This window comes from Gambusia affinis, linkage group LG22 (genome assembly GCF_019740435.1).
Source record: "Gambusia affinis linkage group LG22, SWU_Gaff_1.0, whole genome shotgun sequence".
Taxonomy (NCBI): Eukaryota; Metazoa; Chordata; class Actinopteri; order Cyprinodontiformes; family Poeciliidae; genus Gambusia; species Gambusia affinis.
Genome location: NC_057889.1, coordinates 4,611,025 through 4,631,070, shown reverse-complemented (window position 1 = coordinate 4,631,070; position 20,046 = coordinate 4,611,025). Strand labels below are relative to the sequence as shown.

Here is a 20,046-nt window from a genome sequence, read left to right as displayed (position 1 = left end):
CTGAGCAGACCCAGATGTTTTAAGTTGACCTGTAATCAAATGGACAATCATTCAAGCATCAATGTAACTTCCTACAACCTGAACTTACAGACCAGCAGCAAGAAATGGCTAAATTTAATTGGTCTTTGTCTCCAAAGTGTTTTGCTTACAATATATTTCACTATGTTGCCTTTTTAAAGGTTTCTTGTTGTACTTCCTGTGATCTATACGAAACATGTTAATTACATTTCTTTGCACAAAATCATTCTTAAATAATGACATTTAAGTTTGTTGTGCCTATTTGAGCTCCTTTCAGAATTAGTTGTTTTAGGGCTCTGTCACTTTAAATCCAAATAAGCTGCTCCTGGCCACGCCCCCAATGCACTCTCACATGAACATGGCTGCAAACTGAAGCGTAATTCTTTTATATAATATATATAAAACATGTGAACTCACTTGTTGTTGAGTGTCAGTTTTAGTGCTCTTGTGTTTTTCTCCGTTTGGTTCTGCAGTACGACTACGAGTACGACGAACACGGAGAGAGGGTGATTCTGGGAAAAGGCACGTTCGGCGTCGTCTATGCAGGCCGGGACCTCAGCAACCAGGTCCGGATCGCCATCAAGGAAATCCCAGAGAGAGACAGCAGGTCAGATGGTCACTCAGTGTTTAGAAATCAATCTGTTGTTTTCCTAGAAATGGAAAACAACAGTAATTTAGATTTCTGAGCATTTAAAACAATTTGGGTCCAAAACAAGCTTTGGACCCAAATTGGACTGAACCGCATCAATCGCTGCTTGTAGCTTTTTAAAGCACTTTTTACTGTATTGGCAGCACAATATAAAAATGTCCTCAGCATAAAAATGAAAATTACTGTTAGTGTGGATTGTAAAAAGAAGGGGACCTAAGATAGAACCTTGTGGAACACCATTTTATACTTGAAGACACTTAAACTAACTGTGTTTCCATTGACCATAAAATTACACAAACTGGAATTACAAAAAAAAAATTTATTAATGGAAACATTGCCATTTAAAATTTTAATTTTACGCTATGATGAGGTGGTTTTTTCAGCCGAATCATAATCAGTGTATTTCTTAAAACCACCATAGAAACACTCTATTTTTAGAAAATTGGATGTTACTACTGCCAGAAACGATGAAGAAGACGACAGGAAGTGGTTGGATGAGGATGTTTTTGAAAGACTCATCACATGAACAAACTTATTCACATGTGATTTTAATTGTGTTTCTTATTTAATGGAAATACTGCAGAGTTTCCCACAGTGTATTATAAGCCTGGTGGGCCACCAGGCTTTACTTGTGCCCCCACCAGGATTGGCATTGTTCATTTATTTTAGTTTTTATTTCAATTATTCCCCTTTTTAGACTTTATAGTTGGTGTTTAGGTATTAATGTTCCTGTCTTCCAATAGTGCATTACTATCAAGTGATATATTAAAATTTCCTGCCAACTTTAGGCATTTTTTAACTCAAAAACATGACAGCGGGCTGGATGACAGCACTAGCGCCCCGAGCACAGGGCCGTTTCTGTGAGAAACCCGGCACTGGAATTGTGAAATCCTTTTTTTTTTTTTTTGGTATAAGTAAATAAATTTTGTGCACATTTGTCCCCTATGGTGCCTCAAAAGACTAAATGACGTAGTTGCAAAGCGTCAGTATGTAAAATATATTTTGCATGCCGTTTTTACTCCATCAAGGGGTCGGATGGGACCAAACGCCTCAGCTGTAAAAGCTTAACCCCGGTCAGCGTTTCTGTTGAGTGCAGGTCACATGTCAGCAGTGTCACTTCACGCTTTCAGCAACTTGTCTTTTTCTGAGGAAACTTTCCCCACCTCTCCTCTGCCTTTTATTCCCGTCTCCGTCTCCTCGGTTAATGCTCGTCTCCTCCCGGTTCCACCTACTCATCTCCGGCCACAAGACTCGTCTCCCAGACGAGACGATCCCGGTGCCACACTTTGCTCCACTAATCACACCAGAAAGTCAGCAGGCTGCGGCGGAGAACTCCGTGTGAATAATTTATAGAGGGACAGGAATTTCTAGACAGACGGAGGGGGTGATTCATGTTGGGGGCTGAGTGCGAGGAGAAATAGCTGGCAGGCATTTCTTCAACCCACAGAGATCTTTTGTTCTGCTCAGATTTCTGGAGTCGCTCTGCAGCTCAGACTCGCTTTTCTGGGTTTCGGTGTCTGGATCTACCTTTTCTACTTCTGTCACCTGAAAGGAAATGTGCACTGAGAGGACAGAGCTGCAAAATGTACTTCCTGTGCAGGACAAAAGGCAACAGCAGACAGTTTTATATCCAACTGAAAGCCAAAATGGCTCAGCTTCAGGGAAAACCACTTTTTCTCTAAATGTTCATCTCTCTAAACTTTCTATTCTATATTATTTATTAATATATAAAAATATATAATTCTATCATTTAAATGCTTACATTTTTATCTGCATCTTATTTTTTATTTTATTTATTTAATTATATACATATATATATGTATATATATATATATTTTTTTTTTTTTTTTTCCCTTCTCACCCACCCCGGGTGGTGATTCTTCTTCCTCTTAGCTCGGGTCCTCTACCAGAGGCCTGGGAGCTTGAGGGTTCTGCGCAGTATCTTGGCTGTGCCTAGGACTGCACATTTCTGGACTGAGATGTCTGATGTTGTTCCTGGGATCTGTTGTAGCCACTGTTCCAGTTTGGGGGTGACTGCCCCGAGGGTCCCGATGACCACAGGCACCACTGTGGTCTTCACCTTCCAGGCCCTCTCCAGTTCCTCCCTTAGGCCCTGGTATTTCTCTAGTTTCTCATGCTCCTTTTTCCTGATGTTGCAGTCACTTGGTATTGCCACATCCACCACAACGGCTTTCCTCTGTTGTTTATCCACCACGACTATGTCTGGTTGGTATAAGTAGATATATATATATATATATATATATATACATATAAGTATATATGTATATATATATATATATATATATATATATAAGTATATATGTATATATATATATATATATATATATGTGAACACAAATATCAAAAATTTGTGACTGAAAAACAAACCAAAAGTTCAGTTTCATAAGTTTTTTTTTACTGAAAGTAACTGACTTGGAAAAATGTTTTTTAATCTGATTTTATTTTTATTATTGTCATATTCTTCCTTAAAATACCAAAATATCCACTTAACATTATGTTTGGTTCTGTCTGTAATTTTTAAGTATTAAATGATAATTTGATCTTTTTCTCAGTACTTTTTACCAAATAGTTTTTTACTCTTGGGTAATTTCTTGGACGGTTACTTTTTAATTTTACTTGAGTAAAAATATGTAACTATTGCTGCTCTTATTTGAAAACAATTTTTGGCTTCTCTACCTACTTCTGGAATTATGCCATTTTGTCCTTCCAGTCTTGGAAAATCATCACGTTTTTCCATTTTTGCCAATCATGTATTGTCCTTTACTTTGCAAATGTGATGCATTTTGTGCAAATTATTCGTATTTTTTTTTAACAATACAGGTATTCTCAGCCGCTGCACGAGGAAATTGCTCTGCACAAACACCTGAAGCACAAGAACATCGTCCAGTATTTGGGCTCCATCAGTGAGAACGGCTTCATCAAGATCTTCATGGAGCAGGTGCCTGGAGGTGAGAACAAAACGTTTATATTGGTTAACATTTCGAAATGCAAACTCTGAATGTTCTGACTGATCAATCCTCTGCTGCTGATTTTGGCTCTGAGTGAACGTTGATCCTTGTTTTATTTGTACCCAGGGAGCCTGTCGGCGCTGCTCAGGTCTAAGTGGGGCCCTCTGAAAAACAACGAGCCCACCATCGGTTTTTACACCCGGCAGATCCTGGAGGGGCTCAAATATCTGCACGACAACATGATAGCTCACAGAGACATTAAGGTAGCTGCTGCCGTCACACACACACACACACACACGCACACACACAGGGCTCAAACCGGACATATTATACAAATTTATATTTTTTTGTACTTCCATTTCGGTATCGACTGTTTCTAAAAACACTCAGCAGTATTTTTGGGGGGCAATAAGTTAATTTTTTTTACTGTCTGGAAAACGAGTCGTTTTCAAAAACCTCCAGATTGTTAAGCCGCCTGCTCCGTTGCCTAGCAACCCCAACCCGTCGCTTAGCAACCCAAGCAAGTTTAGTCAGCTGGTTTTATCGCTTGTTGTTGACTTTCCATAATAAGACCACTTGCTGCATTCCTGTTGGTTAGCTGTGACTGGAAATCCTTACTTTAAAACACGTTTCTGATATTTAGAATGTTTAATATAAAACAGTTATTTTATTATTGCAAATTTTGTGGTAAAGAGATATTTCAGAAAATCCATTTTTATTTTTTTTTATATATATTTCTAATCCCTAAATGTAAATAAATCTTTAATTAAATAGACACTTTAAGCAACTTGAGAGAAATTATTTTCAGGAAATGATTAAAACTCGAGAAAAATGTGTTGTTTTTTTTTTCAATGTCATTTTTCCTCTCGCTATAAAAACATTTGTTCATTTGCAAAGATTTTTACTTCAATTTATCCACAACATTACATCATTCTATGGTTAGACCTTGTGTTTATATTCCTTTTTTTCTTGTTGGTCTTCAGAAGTTGCTGTTTTCTAGACTGTTTACTAAAAACAGTAAAAATTAAACTTTAAAACCCAGAAAAAGACTGAAATAAATATTGAATAAATATGTTTTATTACAATAAATTATTTTTAGTTCAGTCTTTAACATAAGAACATGTGCTTACCAAGGAAAAAATACCACTTAGCCACTCTTCAAAATGGGGAAGACAAGAGAACATACCATTCAAGAAAGGCTAGAAAATATGTGTACATTTAAATATATTTGTTTCTTTTAAATTGTTTGTTTTATTGACAAAGGCAAATAAAACAAGGAATACATTTTTATTTGTTAGCAATTTGCAAGCAGTTATTTTGATTGACATTTTAAGTATTCTGTTGTGGTGGTTGTTTCTTTTGTTTTTTCGCAGGGTGATAATGTCCTCATCAACACCTACAGCGGCGTCCTGAAGATATCAGATTTTGGCACATCTAAAAGATTGGCTGGAATCAACCCCTGCACTGAAACCTTCACTGGTACTGACCCATTTCTTTCTCGCTGTTTTTACAAAACACTTGTAAAATGTAGGTGTAGAAAAAACAGAAAGCAGAAAAAACAGAACCAGCCGCTCTGCACTGCAAAATCACAAAATCCTACCGAGTGTTTTTGTTTTGTTTCTAGTACAGAACTAATGTAAAAGAAAAGACAGGCGAGTAAAATTGTACTCAAGTAGCAGTAAAAGGTAGTTGTCCAAGAAATTACTCAAGTAAACTTTAAAAAGTATTTGGTAATAAAGTCACTCGAGTAACTGATCAATATATCAATCATTTAAAATTTTGAAATTACGTTACGTTATAGAGAGAGAGAGATTTTAAAATCAGTTTTCTAAGCAGAGTTCATTAGTAACCAGTTACATTTACTCAATTACATTTACCTGAGTAACTTTTAGGAGTATTTTTGCTGCACTTATGCTTTTTGCTAGTAATCTTATTATGACATACCTACGGAAGAGGATTAGTGCCACTGAAAATAAAAGTATTCACATTTTTTGAATGATTTTTTTTCTTTTTTGTTGGTTAGAATTGTGACTTTAATCTTCTGCGATCAAAAGTCAGAATTCTTTTTTGTTTTGTATTTTTTTCTTTTCAGTGGCACTTATATTCTTCCGTAGATAATTCATAATAAAGTTACTGAAGTACATGTAAGAAATACAGCCTAATAGAAATACTCCTAAAAGTAATTTTTTTTTCCCAAAAAGTTATTCACATAAATGTAACTGAGTAAATGTAACTGGTTACTCTCCAACTCTGAAAATAAGTCATTTTTAAGCAACATATAGGAGCGTGTTTAAGTCAATAATGCCTTAATATTGATTTAATTAAAGGACTAGTACCACTATTTTACTTAAAACATGAACGTGAAATAATCTGCCAGTTAAACTAGTACTTTTTTTTAATCAATATTTATTGATTACTGACTTAAAGTAGGCTCGTATATCTTGCTAAAAATTTAAACTTGAATCATATTTGCACAGAAAGCTGGATCAAAAATACTTGGTGAGATGTTGTGTCCCTTTCTAAAGGGTTAATCTTTTGTTCCTCATCTGAACTGCCAGCTATGTCCTTAAAAATAGCCGCCTGTTACTATTTGGAGACTCTGGGCTGCAGCCTGTGGTCAGATCAAGCAGGATTGTGTCAACACAAAAGCAGCCAAGTGTGGCTCAGTTTGACCTCATGAATTAGACCATCTGGAGCAGACAGGGACTCACCTGAAAGGTGGGACTCTTTTGGGAAACTGGGCTTCTCCTCGCTGTAGCAGCCCACGCCTTCTATAAATGCGTCAGCGGCTGTTTTTAGCTGAATGCACAGACTGCTTAAAGCAGCAAATAAGCAGGTTATTAATAGAACAAAGGAGTCCTTTCAGCTGGGATGAGAAAATCTTTCTTTAGAGTCGGGATTAGAGACTCTTAGCTGTTATTTCACACAAGGCTCTGAATGGAGACTTTCAGGAACCGTGGCATCACTTCAGAGCTGAGTTAGTTTGTGATTATCTCTAATAGAAGCTATTTTTGGTGTTTACATCAGTTCTTTCACACAGTAATGACTTTTCTTTACCTGATGCGCTGTTAGTTTATCATTTGTAGCCTTTTGCAGACCAGAAAGTAATACTTTGCTTTGAAAAAGTACTCGCATCCCTTAAACTTTTTCATTTTGCAAAAACAAACCTCAAGGACTGCAACAAATGATCATTTTAGCAATCGATTAATCGATTATTCTGACGATTAATCGGATAAGAAATGACACATTCTGCAGATTTTTCATTTTACAATATAAGCCTTTTTACATAAAATATTAGAAATACATTAAAGGATGCAAATAAACAATTCAATTCCTTTTTTAATCAGTGAAGTAAAATTTTATTGCATAAAAAGCAATCATATTGTAGTAAATATGCATCTGCAGCTAAAAAATACTTTTAACATCAACATATCTAAAATCTGCTATAATTAACATCAATACAGTGTAGGGCTGATCTGTTATTTTTTTTTTGGACTAACCAATTAATAAATGGGTAATAAAAGGTGCTTCATGGGAGATTTGTTTTTATTCATTCATTTGTTTATTTATTTTTTTACCTGCACTAGTATATTTGTTTATGTAGTTATGGTCCAAATTTGAAATTAATTATTTATTTGGCTGTTTTGTAAACCTTTATCCGAATAAAGTTCAACATTTGAAGTTTTGCTTATTGACTGTTAAGAATATAAACTTTACACATTTATATCCATGCTCTTATTTTGAAGGGGATGAAGATTGTAGTTCCGTTTCTTTTCCTTACAATTTCTACCTCTTTTTATTTTCCCAATAACTTTATTTCAAACAAGAAACGTGCAGGAACAAAATATAATCCAGGCAATGGAGAAAAAGATGTAAAACATGTAAATTATAATTTCAATGTCCATATAATTATAATCAAAGTTGGCGCTTTAACGTTAGTTTCTGCTAAATATCGTGTTGTTGTCGTGTTTTAGTGGAACTTAAGTTTATGATTAGTTCTTTAGGGTTACTGCAACTAAATTTTTAGTTTACTAGGAGATTTAAACAGTTTGCACTGGATTTTGTTAGGATTATTAAGATAAAGGGAAACCAAATACAAATGTAAGCCACACTTTTCAGAGTTTTATTTGTAAAAGTTCACCTTCTACTTCACTTTTTGTTGAACCATCACTTAAAATCCCAATGAAATACTTAGAAGTTTATTGTGGTGTAAAAAGGTTCCAGGGATTTGATTATTTTCATAAGCTGCTTATTTATTGAGTCTGTACAGTAAAACAGAGCAAAACTTTATCATCTGTCTGTAATTTCTTCTTCAGGCACGTTGCAGTATATGGCCCCTGAAATTATAGACAAAGGCCCAAGAGGATACGGCAAACCGGCAGACATCTGGTCGTTGGGCTGCACCATCATAGAGATGGCAACTGGAAAACCGCCGTTTTATGAGCTTGGAGAACCACAAGCTGCCATGTTCAAGGTGAGAAACGTTAGCAGCTGAAATAGATTGTAGTGATGGTACTATAAACAACTGGGACCACACTGAAGTACTGCAGGTCAGTATTTTCTACATTTCTGTATGATTTTTATCTGAAGTAGAATCAGATTTTGCTCAGAAATGAAATCATCCCATTCATAAAATGTTTTATACAAAATCATTCCTAGTCAGATTTTAGACTGGTTAGTTCTGCTTCTTTTGAGATTATTTCAGAATGAGCTGTTCTAGGGCTCTGTCACTTTAAATCTAAACGAGCTGCTGCTGGCCACGCCCACTAACTCAACGTTTACACTTATACATGAAAATGGCTGCAGACAGAGCCGCAATTATGCAGCCGCACTTCTTTGAAGTGCAACAGTAGAGCCTCCTGCACAACCAAGAATGCAGCAAGTGGTTTCTGGATGGTAAATCAACAACAAAACACCTGTCTTTTCCAGCAGCCATTGTACGGCGCCTGCAGCAATAAAACCTCATAATTGCAGTAAAGGACTCTTAAGGCCTGCTATGATAAATTTATACAAATACGAGCCATTTACTAATTATTTTGGGCTTTTTAATATGTGTCTGTTTTGTACATCCTGGAAAACTAAAACAACTGAATTTTTTTAATTTTTTGTTGTTTTTGAAATATTTATCTTATTTGCTGACTCATAATTATCTTCTAGAACATCAAGTAGTTCACACCTTTGCATGCAATCCTTTTCATAATCTACTTTGTTGCCTCTGGTTAACGTCACATCGGCACCTTCCTGTTGTCATCATAATCGCTTTAATGCATCGGCTCCTGAAACCAGTTTGCCCTGTTTGTTGGTCTGTAAAATAACTGCACTGAAAGTGAAATACAAGCTCCCAGACTAAAAGCTGCTATTTTTACACTTCAGAAAATCACACGCAGTGTTACCTGAGAAGGTGCAGCATAAACTGACATAAAGCCAGACGATAATTACCAGATCTCAGTCGGTCTTTAAATGGAGAAAGGAGTCTATCAATCAAAAGAAAAATATGTTATCTAAGTCTGAAAGTTAAGAAGAAAAGCTAAATCAAATATTCACTTTCATTTTATCAGTATGGGAATGTTCAGCCATTCAGAAGGAGAGATATTTTGATGTAAATGTGTGCATCAAACCCAGAACAAATACAAAAAAACCTTGTGAAGATGCTGGTTGGAAAGTGTAACAAATAATAAGTGAATCAGATATTTTGCACTTGCATTGTGTTACCACCTGTGGGCTGCAACACGATCGAGCCCAAATGTTTGTTTGAACACAAACAGACATGTGGCCTCCAGGGAGGAACAAGCTGCAGAGCCTTTTCTTTCTTCGTTTTTTATTTATTCTGTGAGTTTAAATGGCGTATCTGCTGTGGATGGAAAGTTAAAGCTCACCAAAGCAGCGAATTGTTTTTCCTAACCACGTGTATCCCATTAAGGACAATGGAGGCGACTTGTTGGGTGTCTGGAAATCATTATGGTGCTCATGTAAAAACTCCCAACTGGGGAATTTTCCATATGATGGGATTTAATTGAAGAACAGTGAATCTATAAAGAAGGCATAATGTGTACCTATTGTACCTTTTAAAAAGGGAAAAAAATAAATAATTGGGCTCATTTTAAGGACTGAAGCCAAACATCATGTTATTTTTTCTCTCATCTTCATCTAAACCCAAATCAACAAACTTGAGGCTTAATGAAAGGAATAGTTTTTGTAGTACTGACTTTGTTTTCCTCTGAAATTTTCTCCGTTACTAACATGGTTAATTTCTGAAACATACACCGTACCGGATTAGATTTTCTGACCTTCTTTTGCAGGTCGGTATGTTCAAGATCCATCCAGAAATCCCAGATACGATGTCGCCAGAGGCCAAAGCGTTCATCCTGCGCTGCTTTGAGCCCGACCCGGATCGGCGCTCCACTGCCGTTGACCTGCTCACCGACGAGTTCCTCACCGTCACCAGCCGCCGGAAGAAGAGCAGGACGAGCCTCACAGGTTTGTATGATCCGCCAAGTTCTGGCTAGCTAAAGACTTAGCCTTAAATATGGATCTTTAGGGTGTTTAAACACCTGATAGTCCAGTAGACTCGGTTCAATTAGGGAGCAAACTTGTAACATTTGTTGCATATTCTGCTGCTGCGGTTTGCTTTCACACTGCATCAACTGATTCAAACATTAACACACCTGTTCTCCTCCTCGCCTCTGGGGGCGCCACATTAACAACTGCTGAAGGAAACGACATAAAAACATCTGAAGACGACATGAGTACAATGTCCTTTTTCACAAAATGTAAACAAAAATGGAGTGGCGTCGGGTTTTAGCAGGATTTCCTTTTTGTCTTTGGTTAAAAAAAACACAAGCTATAGCAGTAGTTCTTGCTGCAGCGCCACCACAGGCGACAGAGGGAACAGGTTTTTCAGAGGGTTTGGTTTGTTTGACAAAAGAGCAACGTGAAAGCAATCTGCAGCAGCTGAAAATGTAACAAATGTTTCCATTTTGTTCCTAAATCTACCAGTGTAAAAATATCATTATAGGGAGGCTTAGATGTAAAGATTAAAAGAAGGTTTTCAAAAAACATTGCCTAGTAGAAAATGTCTGAAAAACAAGAATTGAACCAAACAAAACAATTTTGTGCAACTTCAACCTGCAGATGCAGAAATAAATTCTGCGTTAAGCCCAAAGATGAACCACAAATCAAGTTTATGACAATTGCTCCTCCTGTAGATAACTCCTTCTCAAGCAACAGTTGTTCAGATCTGTAGCCACATCCTTCCTCCCTTGTATTTCATGTGAATTTAAGCTCAGTCTAAAATCTCTGGAGGTTTGCATCCAGGTTTGCATCATGTGCCTCGTCTCCAGTGCAGAAGATTAGAAAACGGCTTTAAAGCTGCACCGTTTGGAAATATTTAATCCTGTCCTGTTTTCTTCTAATGAAACTTCTAACACTAAAATTTCTGCTTCCTCCCTGCAGCTCCTTCATCTGGATCAGGTGAGACACATTTACCACTAAATGTTCTACTTTTAACTGGATTTCAGTTGCATGGAACATCTGCTCAGTCTAAACCAGCGTCTTAACCACAGTTTACATTTCTGTTCCTTCCACTCTCTTCGACTCCCCCACTTTCCAAGAACCTGAAATAGGCTTTCAGCAACTTTTTCCACATTCGAGTGTTTATAAGATGCTTGTAAAGTGAAATCATTTGCTGTAATTTGCTTCAAGATGTGTGAAGATACAACCAGTCTTCATAAACGTGAAACAAAGTCACAATAGATGTCTGCCTGCTTGTCCTTCCTCAATAAAATTATTCTCTTTCCTGCAAAAAGAGAAAATATTACCAAGTATTAAACTAACTTACAAGAAACTTTTTATAGGAGCTTTATTTAAGTCAACAAGTCCTTATCTGAAAAAGTATTTGTTTTATTGGCAGATTATTTCACTTAGAGCATGAAATGTTTCCCATGTTATAAATGGGATAATCTGCCCATAAACTATAATTTTTTTCAACAATATGAAGGAATTATTCACTTAAAATAATCTCTTATATCTTGCTGAAAAGTTACTTTTAAGTTAGTTTTGTCTTATTTCAACTGTACTTAGATATTTGCACCAGAAACTTAACCGGGGGTGTCCAAACTTTTTGTTTTATGGGCCAAAATCATCGACTCAAAACTACTTGTAGGATGAACTTTTCTTCTTTTCAAACTAAAACACTAAAAGTTTTATTGAGAATAAACCGTTCCTGCTCAACAATAAACAAAGCATAAAATATTTTAAACAAAGAAAATATTTAGATTTATTTTTTGTAGGAAGTGAATTTGACCCTAAACTTCAAAAGCATTTTGCATGTTTTCTTTATTGAAAGAATGGCAAATTTATTTGGACTTATTTGATTGAATCTGAAAAAAAGTTTCCATCTTCATCATCTACCTGCACTGATGAGACAAATGTGCACATCTGAACTAAAAATACTTAATATTTAATTTTTTGCAGTGTTCGAGGCGTTTCTTATACAGAATAACAGGTGTTTCCTTAAACTTAAGCAGATGTTTTTGATTACAGTTCAGAATGTTTGTTGTGTGTAAGTTTTTGGAGTGTGTTCACCTTCGTTTCGTCCTTCAGAGTACCTGCGCAGCATCTCCCTGCCGGTGCCGGTGGTGGTGGAGGACACCAGCAGCAGCAGCGAGTACGGCTCCGTCTCTCCCGACAACGACCTCAACACGAACCCGTTCAGCTTCAAGCCCAGCGTCAAGTGCTACAGCGAGAGAGACTTCAAGGGGCAGAGGCCGCTTTTTCTCAGGTAGAGTAACTGGACCGGGTCAACGGGGTCGGAGCGACTCCTTTCTCCTTTGAAAAGAAATGACCTCTAATGACCTCCTGAGGTCAAATGTAGACAGTTTTAACATAAACACTGCAAAAAACACAAATAGTTTCCAGCACAAATATTTTAGCAAACCTGAAATGAGACAAAACTAAATAATATTGATGAGAAACTGGCAGATTATTTCATTTATCAGATTATTTCATTTATCAGATTATTTCATTTATCAGATTATTTCATTTATCAGAAGACATTTTTCCCATGATATAAATGAAATAATCTGCCAATGTAACTAGTACTTTCTATCAATATTAAGAAGATTTTTTACATGAAACAAGCTCGTGTTACTTGTAAGTTTTTTTGTTTTTTTGTAAGTGGACTAAAATATTTGCACTTGAAACTAGACCTAAAATACATAAAAAGATTTTCTGTTTTTGCAGTGTATGTCCTAAAATAGATTTTTATGAAGCTTTTCATTCAAACTCGATGTAGTCATTACCTTAATATTGAATTCAAAAGTATTAGTAAAGTGGCACATTATTTAATTTAAATAAGTTAAATAATCTGCCATATTGGTTTTATCGCTGTCTGCATATAAACACAGAGAGATGTCAGTCAGATTGTCAGAGTTGTGTGCAGCCTGTGTGAATGTCCGCCGGTACCAGCGGACGGCCAGGGCCGTAAAATGGGGGGCCAGTGGTTCCGGCGCCTATGGAGTATATTCTAGAGAGGCACGTGGAGCACCTGTCTAATGAAATTATGATTTTAAAACTACGTTTTCAAACGTTATTCTCAGCATTCCGGTGGAAAACTTCGAGGACCACAGCGCACCTCCGTCTCCTGATGAGAAAGACACCGGGTTCTTCATGCTCCGGAAGGACAGCGAGAGGCGGGCCACCCTGAACCGCATCCTGACCGAGGACCAGGACAAGGTCGTGGGAAACCTGATGGAGGCTCTCACGCAGGTGGGTGGTCGACGAAAACCTCAGGAAGAAAATACCAGCATCTGATTTAATGACTCAAATTGACTTTCAGGGCTCTGAGGAAATGAAGCTGAAGGCTCAGCACATCTCCACCCTCGTCGTGAGTTTGGCCGACTTTGTCCGTGTGGCTGACAGGAAAATCATCGCCACCACCTTGTCGCAGCTCAAGCTGGAGCTGGACTTCGACAGCACCGCCATCAGCCAGCTGCAGGTGGTGCTGTTCAGCTTCCAGGACGCTGTGAGTCTGCTCAACACGGCACATAACACACAATTCATCTCAAGCTTTCCGCCCAAACTAAAACAACTCAGACACTTAATTTCTGGGCTGAAATGATTAATTGGATTAATCGTAATCAATCGATTATTGAAATAATTGTCCACTGGATTATACAGACTCAATAAAAAGGCTTTTTAGTGGAAAAAAACAACCTATTCAAGAGCAGCAATTGAGGCAAAACTGTGTAAAACATATATATACCGTTTGCATTTAAAATAAAAATGATTAATTGAATATTAATATTTTTATTTAAAAATGATTCAAATTTTTATTATTGGGACGTGCTGTAGAGGGTAGCGCGACCCACGTATGGAGGCCTTCAGTCCTTGACGCGGCCGTCGAGGGTTCGATTCCTGAACCCGGTGACATTCGCCGCATGTCCTTTCCCCCTTTCCTGTCAGCCTATTTTCATATAAGGGACACTAGAGCCACAAAAAGCCCCCCTGGTGGGGAAAAAAAATTCTTTATTATTATTTTTAAATAAAAATAAATAAAATAATTTGAACTAGGTGAAGCTAAAAGAATGATTGTAAATCTTAAATGGAAAATGTATTTATTTGTTTGCACAGTATTGGCCTTTTAATTGATTACTAAATTGTTTGACGATTATTTTAAAAATTGATTAATCACGATTGATCTTTTCAGTCCTATTATGCATTACTTTCTTTTTGTTTGCTTTTGCAATATGATCCAAAAAATAAAACACATTGAAGTTAGTGGTTGTAAAATGTAATTTCTATTTCTAAGACCTAAAAACCAGTTTCCCATTCTTCTGAGCCACAGTCATGTGATTTCCTGCCTATTATCCAGAGGTGCCTCTCGCCTTTCTGTCAACCTCTGAACACGTTGGTGTGAATGTTTCATGCCTTCTACATCTGCTGCATTCAGCAACAAGCTGCCTCTTTACTCTCCTCCAATTCTGCACAGATTTCAGACAGAAATCTGAAAAATACTTCAGTGAGAAAAGAGGATCTGCCAGGAGTAATTGAGCCTTCTGCAAATAGGCTCATCTGCTCTCTCCCCTTTAGAAATGTAGATGAAACGACACATGAGCAAGTTGTTGTTTTCATATTAGTGAGCGGCATTGCATAACCTAAAGCAGAAGGTGGAGCTCTGACGCCTCCTGCTGGTCGTCAAGTTTGGATGAAAATATTTTTAAAAATGATATTATTAGATTATTATTATTATTATTAGATATTATTTTGTGATTTTGCAGTGTTTCATAAACTTAAAGATGGTATACACTGCAAAAACACAAAATCTTACCAAGTATTTCTGGTCAAGTATTTCTGGGGTTACAGATTTCAGCGGTAATTTAGCCAAGTATTTAAACCAGAAATACTTGGTATTTAGACTAAACTAACTTTAAAGGAAGTTTTCAGCAAAATGCTTGTGAGAAGTCAGTGAAAAGTGAAAAAGTTCTAGTTCCATTGGTGCCGTTACCTAGCAACGCCAGCCAAGCCCAGCCCGTCACCTAGCAACCCAGTTCTAGTTCCAATGGCAGATTATTTCACTTCTAACAAGACGTTGTTCCCATGTTATAAGTGTTATAATATTCCTGTAGAACTAGAACTTTTTCATCGATATTAAAGAATTAAAGAAACTCTGCAATCTGGTTAAAAGTTATTTGTAAGTTAAATGTACAAAGATATTTGCACCATAAACTAGACCAGAAATATTAGGTAAGATTTTGAGTTTTTGCAGTGTGTTCTGAATATGCAAATCTTGACATTTCCAGGTGAACAAAGTGCTGCGAACCCACAACATCAAGCCTCACTGGATGTTCGCTCTGGACAACATCATCCGGAAAGCCGTGCAGACCGCCATCACCATCCTGGTGCCAGGTAGCATCCGCGGCGTCTCGAGCAGAAACCCTCTAATCGAGTTAGAGCCAGCCTGCTGCTGGCCACATCCTACTGATGGATATGTGAGCTGTTTGGCCTCAGAGCTCAGCTCAGAGCACGAATAAGGAAAGAGGAAGCTAAAATGCTTCATATTCAGGGAATACATGGAGAAAGACACTCAGATTTTAAATGAATATTTAGCTCACACATATAAAAAGCTATAAAAAGCTTATAAAAAGCGATTAACAGTTTGCTAAAACATTACAGAGTGATATCTGTAATTGGTCTAAGAAAACTATATTTGCTTTGGCTTTTCCTTTTCTGCTTGCACTGCAAAAACACAAAATCTTACCAAATAATTTTATAGGGCAAATATCTTAGTTCACTTGAAATAAGACAAAACTTACTGGTAACTTTTAAGCATAACAGAAACATGTTTTAGGGTTAATCCAGTTAATTTTGATTAATTAATTATTGAAATAATTGTCAACTAATTGGGTCACTGATTAATTATTAACTGGGGTTACAGATTCAGGCAGTAATTTAGCCAAAACTGTATAAAAATAAACACATTTCGCATTTAAGATAAAACACTTTTGTCTGTAAATATGTCTTAGTTAAGACTACTCAAACTGCAAAGTTTTAGCTTCATTTGGTTCAGATTAAGCAATAAAATGTTTATTTTCTTAAATTAAAAAGGAATTTAGTTATTTATTTGCATCTTTTAATGTATTTCTTAATGTATTCAAAAAAGTTTTAGTTGTATTACAGGACTAAAGATGCTGGAACTGAAACTGTTTATTTTCTTTTAATTAATTAATGATTTTGTTCACAAACTTGAAGTACTCGCAAAACATCCAATTTCTAAAAATAAATATGCTGTAATTAGATTAAGAAAAACTAGAACTCCTATCAGCCTTATGAAGGAAGAGAAATAAACTCTCTACTTCTGAATTCCAGCTTAACAAAATCAGAGCAACCAGAAAAGCAGCAACGTTTCCATCTCGTTGCTTGTTTAGTCAACAGGAGGTTCTGTCTTGCTTTCAGAGCTGAGGCCTCACTTCAGCCTGGCCTCAGAAAGCGACGCGGCCGACCAGGACGACTTCGACGACGACGCGGAGCCCGTCAGAAACTCCACCCACCAGAGCCGCGCGCCCGCCGTCGTCGCCCAGGACGACACGGTGGCCACGTCCGGCGTGAGCACGCTCAGTTCCACCGTCTCCCACGAGTCCCACAATGCGCAGCGATCCGTGAACATGGAGCTGGGCCGCATGAAGCTGGAGACCAACAGGTAGACACCGATACCTGATACCATGACTGTTCTGGTCGTTGTCTCCTAAAATAAATCTCCTGTGTGTTTCTGTCTCCCTGGTTGACTGCAGGCTGCTAGAAGAGCTGCTGCAGAAGGAGAGAGAGTATCAGGCCATCCTGCAACAAGTGCTGGAGGAGAGAGAGCAGGAGATCCGACTGCTGAGGATGCGCTCTGAGCCTGCAGGTCTGCGCTTTAATGAAACCAACACAGTCTGGCTGTGGTTCAACGTGCAAAAGATGTGGAGACAGTTTAATAAAAGTGTTATTTTACACGTCCATACACATAAAGATGGCACTTTCTTATCACCTTCAGGAGGTGCAAATTGGAGGATTTCAGACTATATCACATATTTCCTGACTTTCTGTTGAACTTAATCAATTGGCTTCCTTCAAACTAACACTTTGCTGATTTCGCACACAGGTTTAAATGTTTATGCAAAATTTAAAGACAAGACAAATGTTTTGTTTTACTTCCTCCATTTGGGTCTAAACTGCTTCTAAAAACAGTTCAACAGTTCAAGCACTAGAAAGATTGTTGGTGTCTGGAAAATGAGCCATTTCAAAACCTTCCGAATGTAACGTCACAAATCAGTAGGAACTGCCCTGTTACCTAGCAACCCCAGTCGAGCTCTGCCCATCACCTAGCAACCCAAGCAAAGTTTTAACACATTTGATCTGCTAGTTTTACTGCTGTAAGTGCTGTACAATGGCTACTGAAAAAGACAATTGTTTTGTTGTTGATTTACAATCCAAAAACCACTTGCTGCATTCTTGTTGGTTGTGCAGGAGGCTCCACTTCTGCTTATCAAAGATGCACAGCTGTATAATTGCACATTTGTTTACAGCCATTTTCACATGCGAGTATTAATGTTGATTTGGGGGCGTGGCCAGCAGCAGCTTATTTGGATTAAAGTGACAGAGGACCTAAAACAGCTCATTCTGAGAAGAGCTCAAAACTAAAATCTCATATTTCGTTGAAAAGATGTAATGAACATGTTTTGTTTCGCTCATAAACCAATCCAAATCTGTCCAAGGAAGCAGAACAGGTCACCTTTTGAATAGCAAGCTTTATCATTTAGTTTTAGAAACATCTTCTTGGGTATGTTTTTTTTAAATAAATGCAAAAACTTTCTGTGCTCTAGAACCCCCCACTGTGTCAGAAAGCTTACAGGATTGGAGAGGTGAAGCTGCAGAGAGACACGAAGACCCTGAGCTGACCGGCTGGCTGAGGCTTTCCGGAGCTGACCAGGACGCTATAGACAGAGTAAAGACATTCTACTTTTTATTTTATCATTATAGGTACAGGTGGTTGTTAAATTAATATTTAATTTTTTTGTCTTTTTCTTTAGATACTGAACGAGGAGTATACTTTAAATGACATCCTTCATTATGTGACCAGAGACGACCTGAAGAGTTTAAGACTGAGGTAGTAAAACATTCACTCTTTACTGTAACTAAAGCTCAGTTTCACTTCTGTGTTCAGTCACAGAAATACAAGCAGACGATTAAATCTGTTCTGTACAGGAATACAGAAGTGAAGCTGCAGCAGCTGCCTGTTGCATCATTGTGAATCGTGGGGTTTTTACTCTGTTGGCACAGAAAAACTTTACACTTTCCTCTCTTCTCATTGGGACCAGATGTTCAATAGCTCATTGGCTTTATTTGCAAATATAAAGGGGAAAGCTCTGAAATTGTGTTTTCTGTGAATTATGCTCATCAGCTCTAACTGGATGAGGAAGTTAAGGCTACCTGGGACCTGATTTGTCTATATTCATGCCGCTCAAACTTTATCGCTTTTCGTCTTGTTACAACCACAAACTTCAACATTTTAACACTTATAGGAGAAGTGAAAGGAAAAGGAAACATGCTTATCTTATCAACAGACTCTCCTGGCTAAGCTGAAGAAAAACAGTCCTACAGCATGATGCTGCCTTCACCGTGTTTTATTGTAAAGGTTGTTGTGAACACTGTTAGTTTTCAACCACAGATCATTTTGCATTTGAATTAGGGTTAAAATGAGGCTTAATACCCTAGTTTTTAGACATTGATGTCTAAATTATTTCGAAATCTATGAACACTTTATCTTGTACTTTAAAATCTTGTTTTATTTTGTTATAAATACATATAAGTTTGTGGTTGCAAAAGGACAAAATGGGGAAAAGTTTATAGAGGAATGAATAATTTTATAAAGCGATATTTGGCGCCACCTAATGGCCTTGCTAAAGAATACACTTAAACGTTTTAGCCTATAAATATTCTTCTAAATAGCTGTTTTATTATTTGCCTATCGGTGTTGTTGATATTTGCTTCAAAATATTGAGGATTAGTTTGCAAGTAGCAGCTTTGCATATTTTTTTTGTTTTTTGAGTTTGTTTGTTTTACTGTTTCTTATCTGGGAACATTTTCATCTGCACAAACACAGACATCTTTGTTTTGTTTGGTTTTTTCATCCAGTCCATCATTTTTTTTCTGATTCTTATTCAGGTTTTTGCACTAAGTGAATTTATCTTGTCTTGTTTGGTCAGAATAATTAGCAGTAAGCAACTTAACACCATGTCCTGTTACTTTTTCCTATTAATTTTCTATTAACTCAGCATTTTAAATCGGACTGCTAGTTGTACGTGTTTTAATACTTCTTGAATCTCAAATGTATAATAATAAATTAAAGTAGTTAAAGAAAGCATTATTATCATAATGGATTTTTACTAAATTCAGTGTATTAGCTGCGATATCCTTTGAGTTCACAGCTTTTTCTCTTCTTGTTTCTCAACAGAGGTGGAGTTTTGTGTAAACTATGGAAGGCCATCACAGACTTCAGGCAGAAACCAGCCTGACGCCTTTTCTACGAGAAGCCAACCTCGATGTTACCTCAGTATTTATGGGAACAACCAGACGTTTAGGAAGAGAAAACCTGCCTTTATTGGACAGCTTTCCAACCACACAAGAACCTTCTGGACATTTTTTCTAATTTTCAAACCAAGATTCTGGATTTTAGATTTTTAAACCTATTTTTAAAAAAAGTGCCACTTGTTTTGATAGGACTGTTGGGTAGAAAATGTTGTTTTTGTTACAGATCCACAATGACAAAATTATTGAAATGTTAGGCTTGTTTCTAGCAAAACATTTTCTCCAGACTTGTTGTTACGTTTACAGAAGTGGAGATTGACCGCTTTTAAAAACGCCTGAGACACAAAA

At 37.1% G+C, this 20,046-nt stretch overlaps 1 protein-coding gene across 1 annotated transcript in view; it reads left to right on the top strand.

Moving 5' to 3' along the window:
* Positions 1-20,046, top strand: part of map3k5 (mitogen-activated protein kinase kinase kinase 5) — a 69,324-nt gene extending 49,278 nt beyond the window's left edge. Inside the window, exons 15-30 of the mRNA XM_044106258.1 lie at positions 492-625; positions 3,509-3,636; positions 3,763-3,899; positions 5,010-5,115; positions 7,953-8,110; positions 9,936-10,113; positions 11,089-11,106; positions 12,238-12,415; positions 13,233-13,401; positions 13,472-13,657; positions 15,435-15,540; positions 16,588-16,831; positions 16,923-17,035; positions 17,994-18,115; positions 18,201-18,277; positions 19,625-20,046. Of these exons, the coding sequence (XP_043962193.1) occupies positions 492-625; positions 3,509-3,636; positions 3,763-3,899; positions 5,010-5,115; positions 7,953-8,110; positions 9,936-10,113; positions 11,089-11,106; positions 12,238-12,415; positions 13,233-13,401; positions 13,472-13,657; positions 15,435-15,540; positions 16,588-16,831; positions 16,923-17,035; positions 17,994-18,115; positions 18,201-18,277; positions 19,625-19,685 (2,115 nt within the window). The 3' untranslated portion in view covers positions 19,686-20,046. The remainder of the gene's footprint in view (positions 1-491; positions 626-3,508; positions 3,637-3,762; positions 3,900-5,009; positions 5,116-7,952; positions 8,111-9,935; positions 10,114-11,088; positions 11,107-12,237; positions 12,416-13,232; positions 13,402-13,471; positions 13,658-15,434; positions 15,541-16,587; positions 16,832-16,922; positions 17,036-17,993; positions 18,116-18,200; positions 18,278-19,624) is intronic.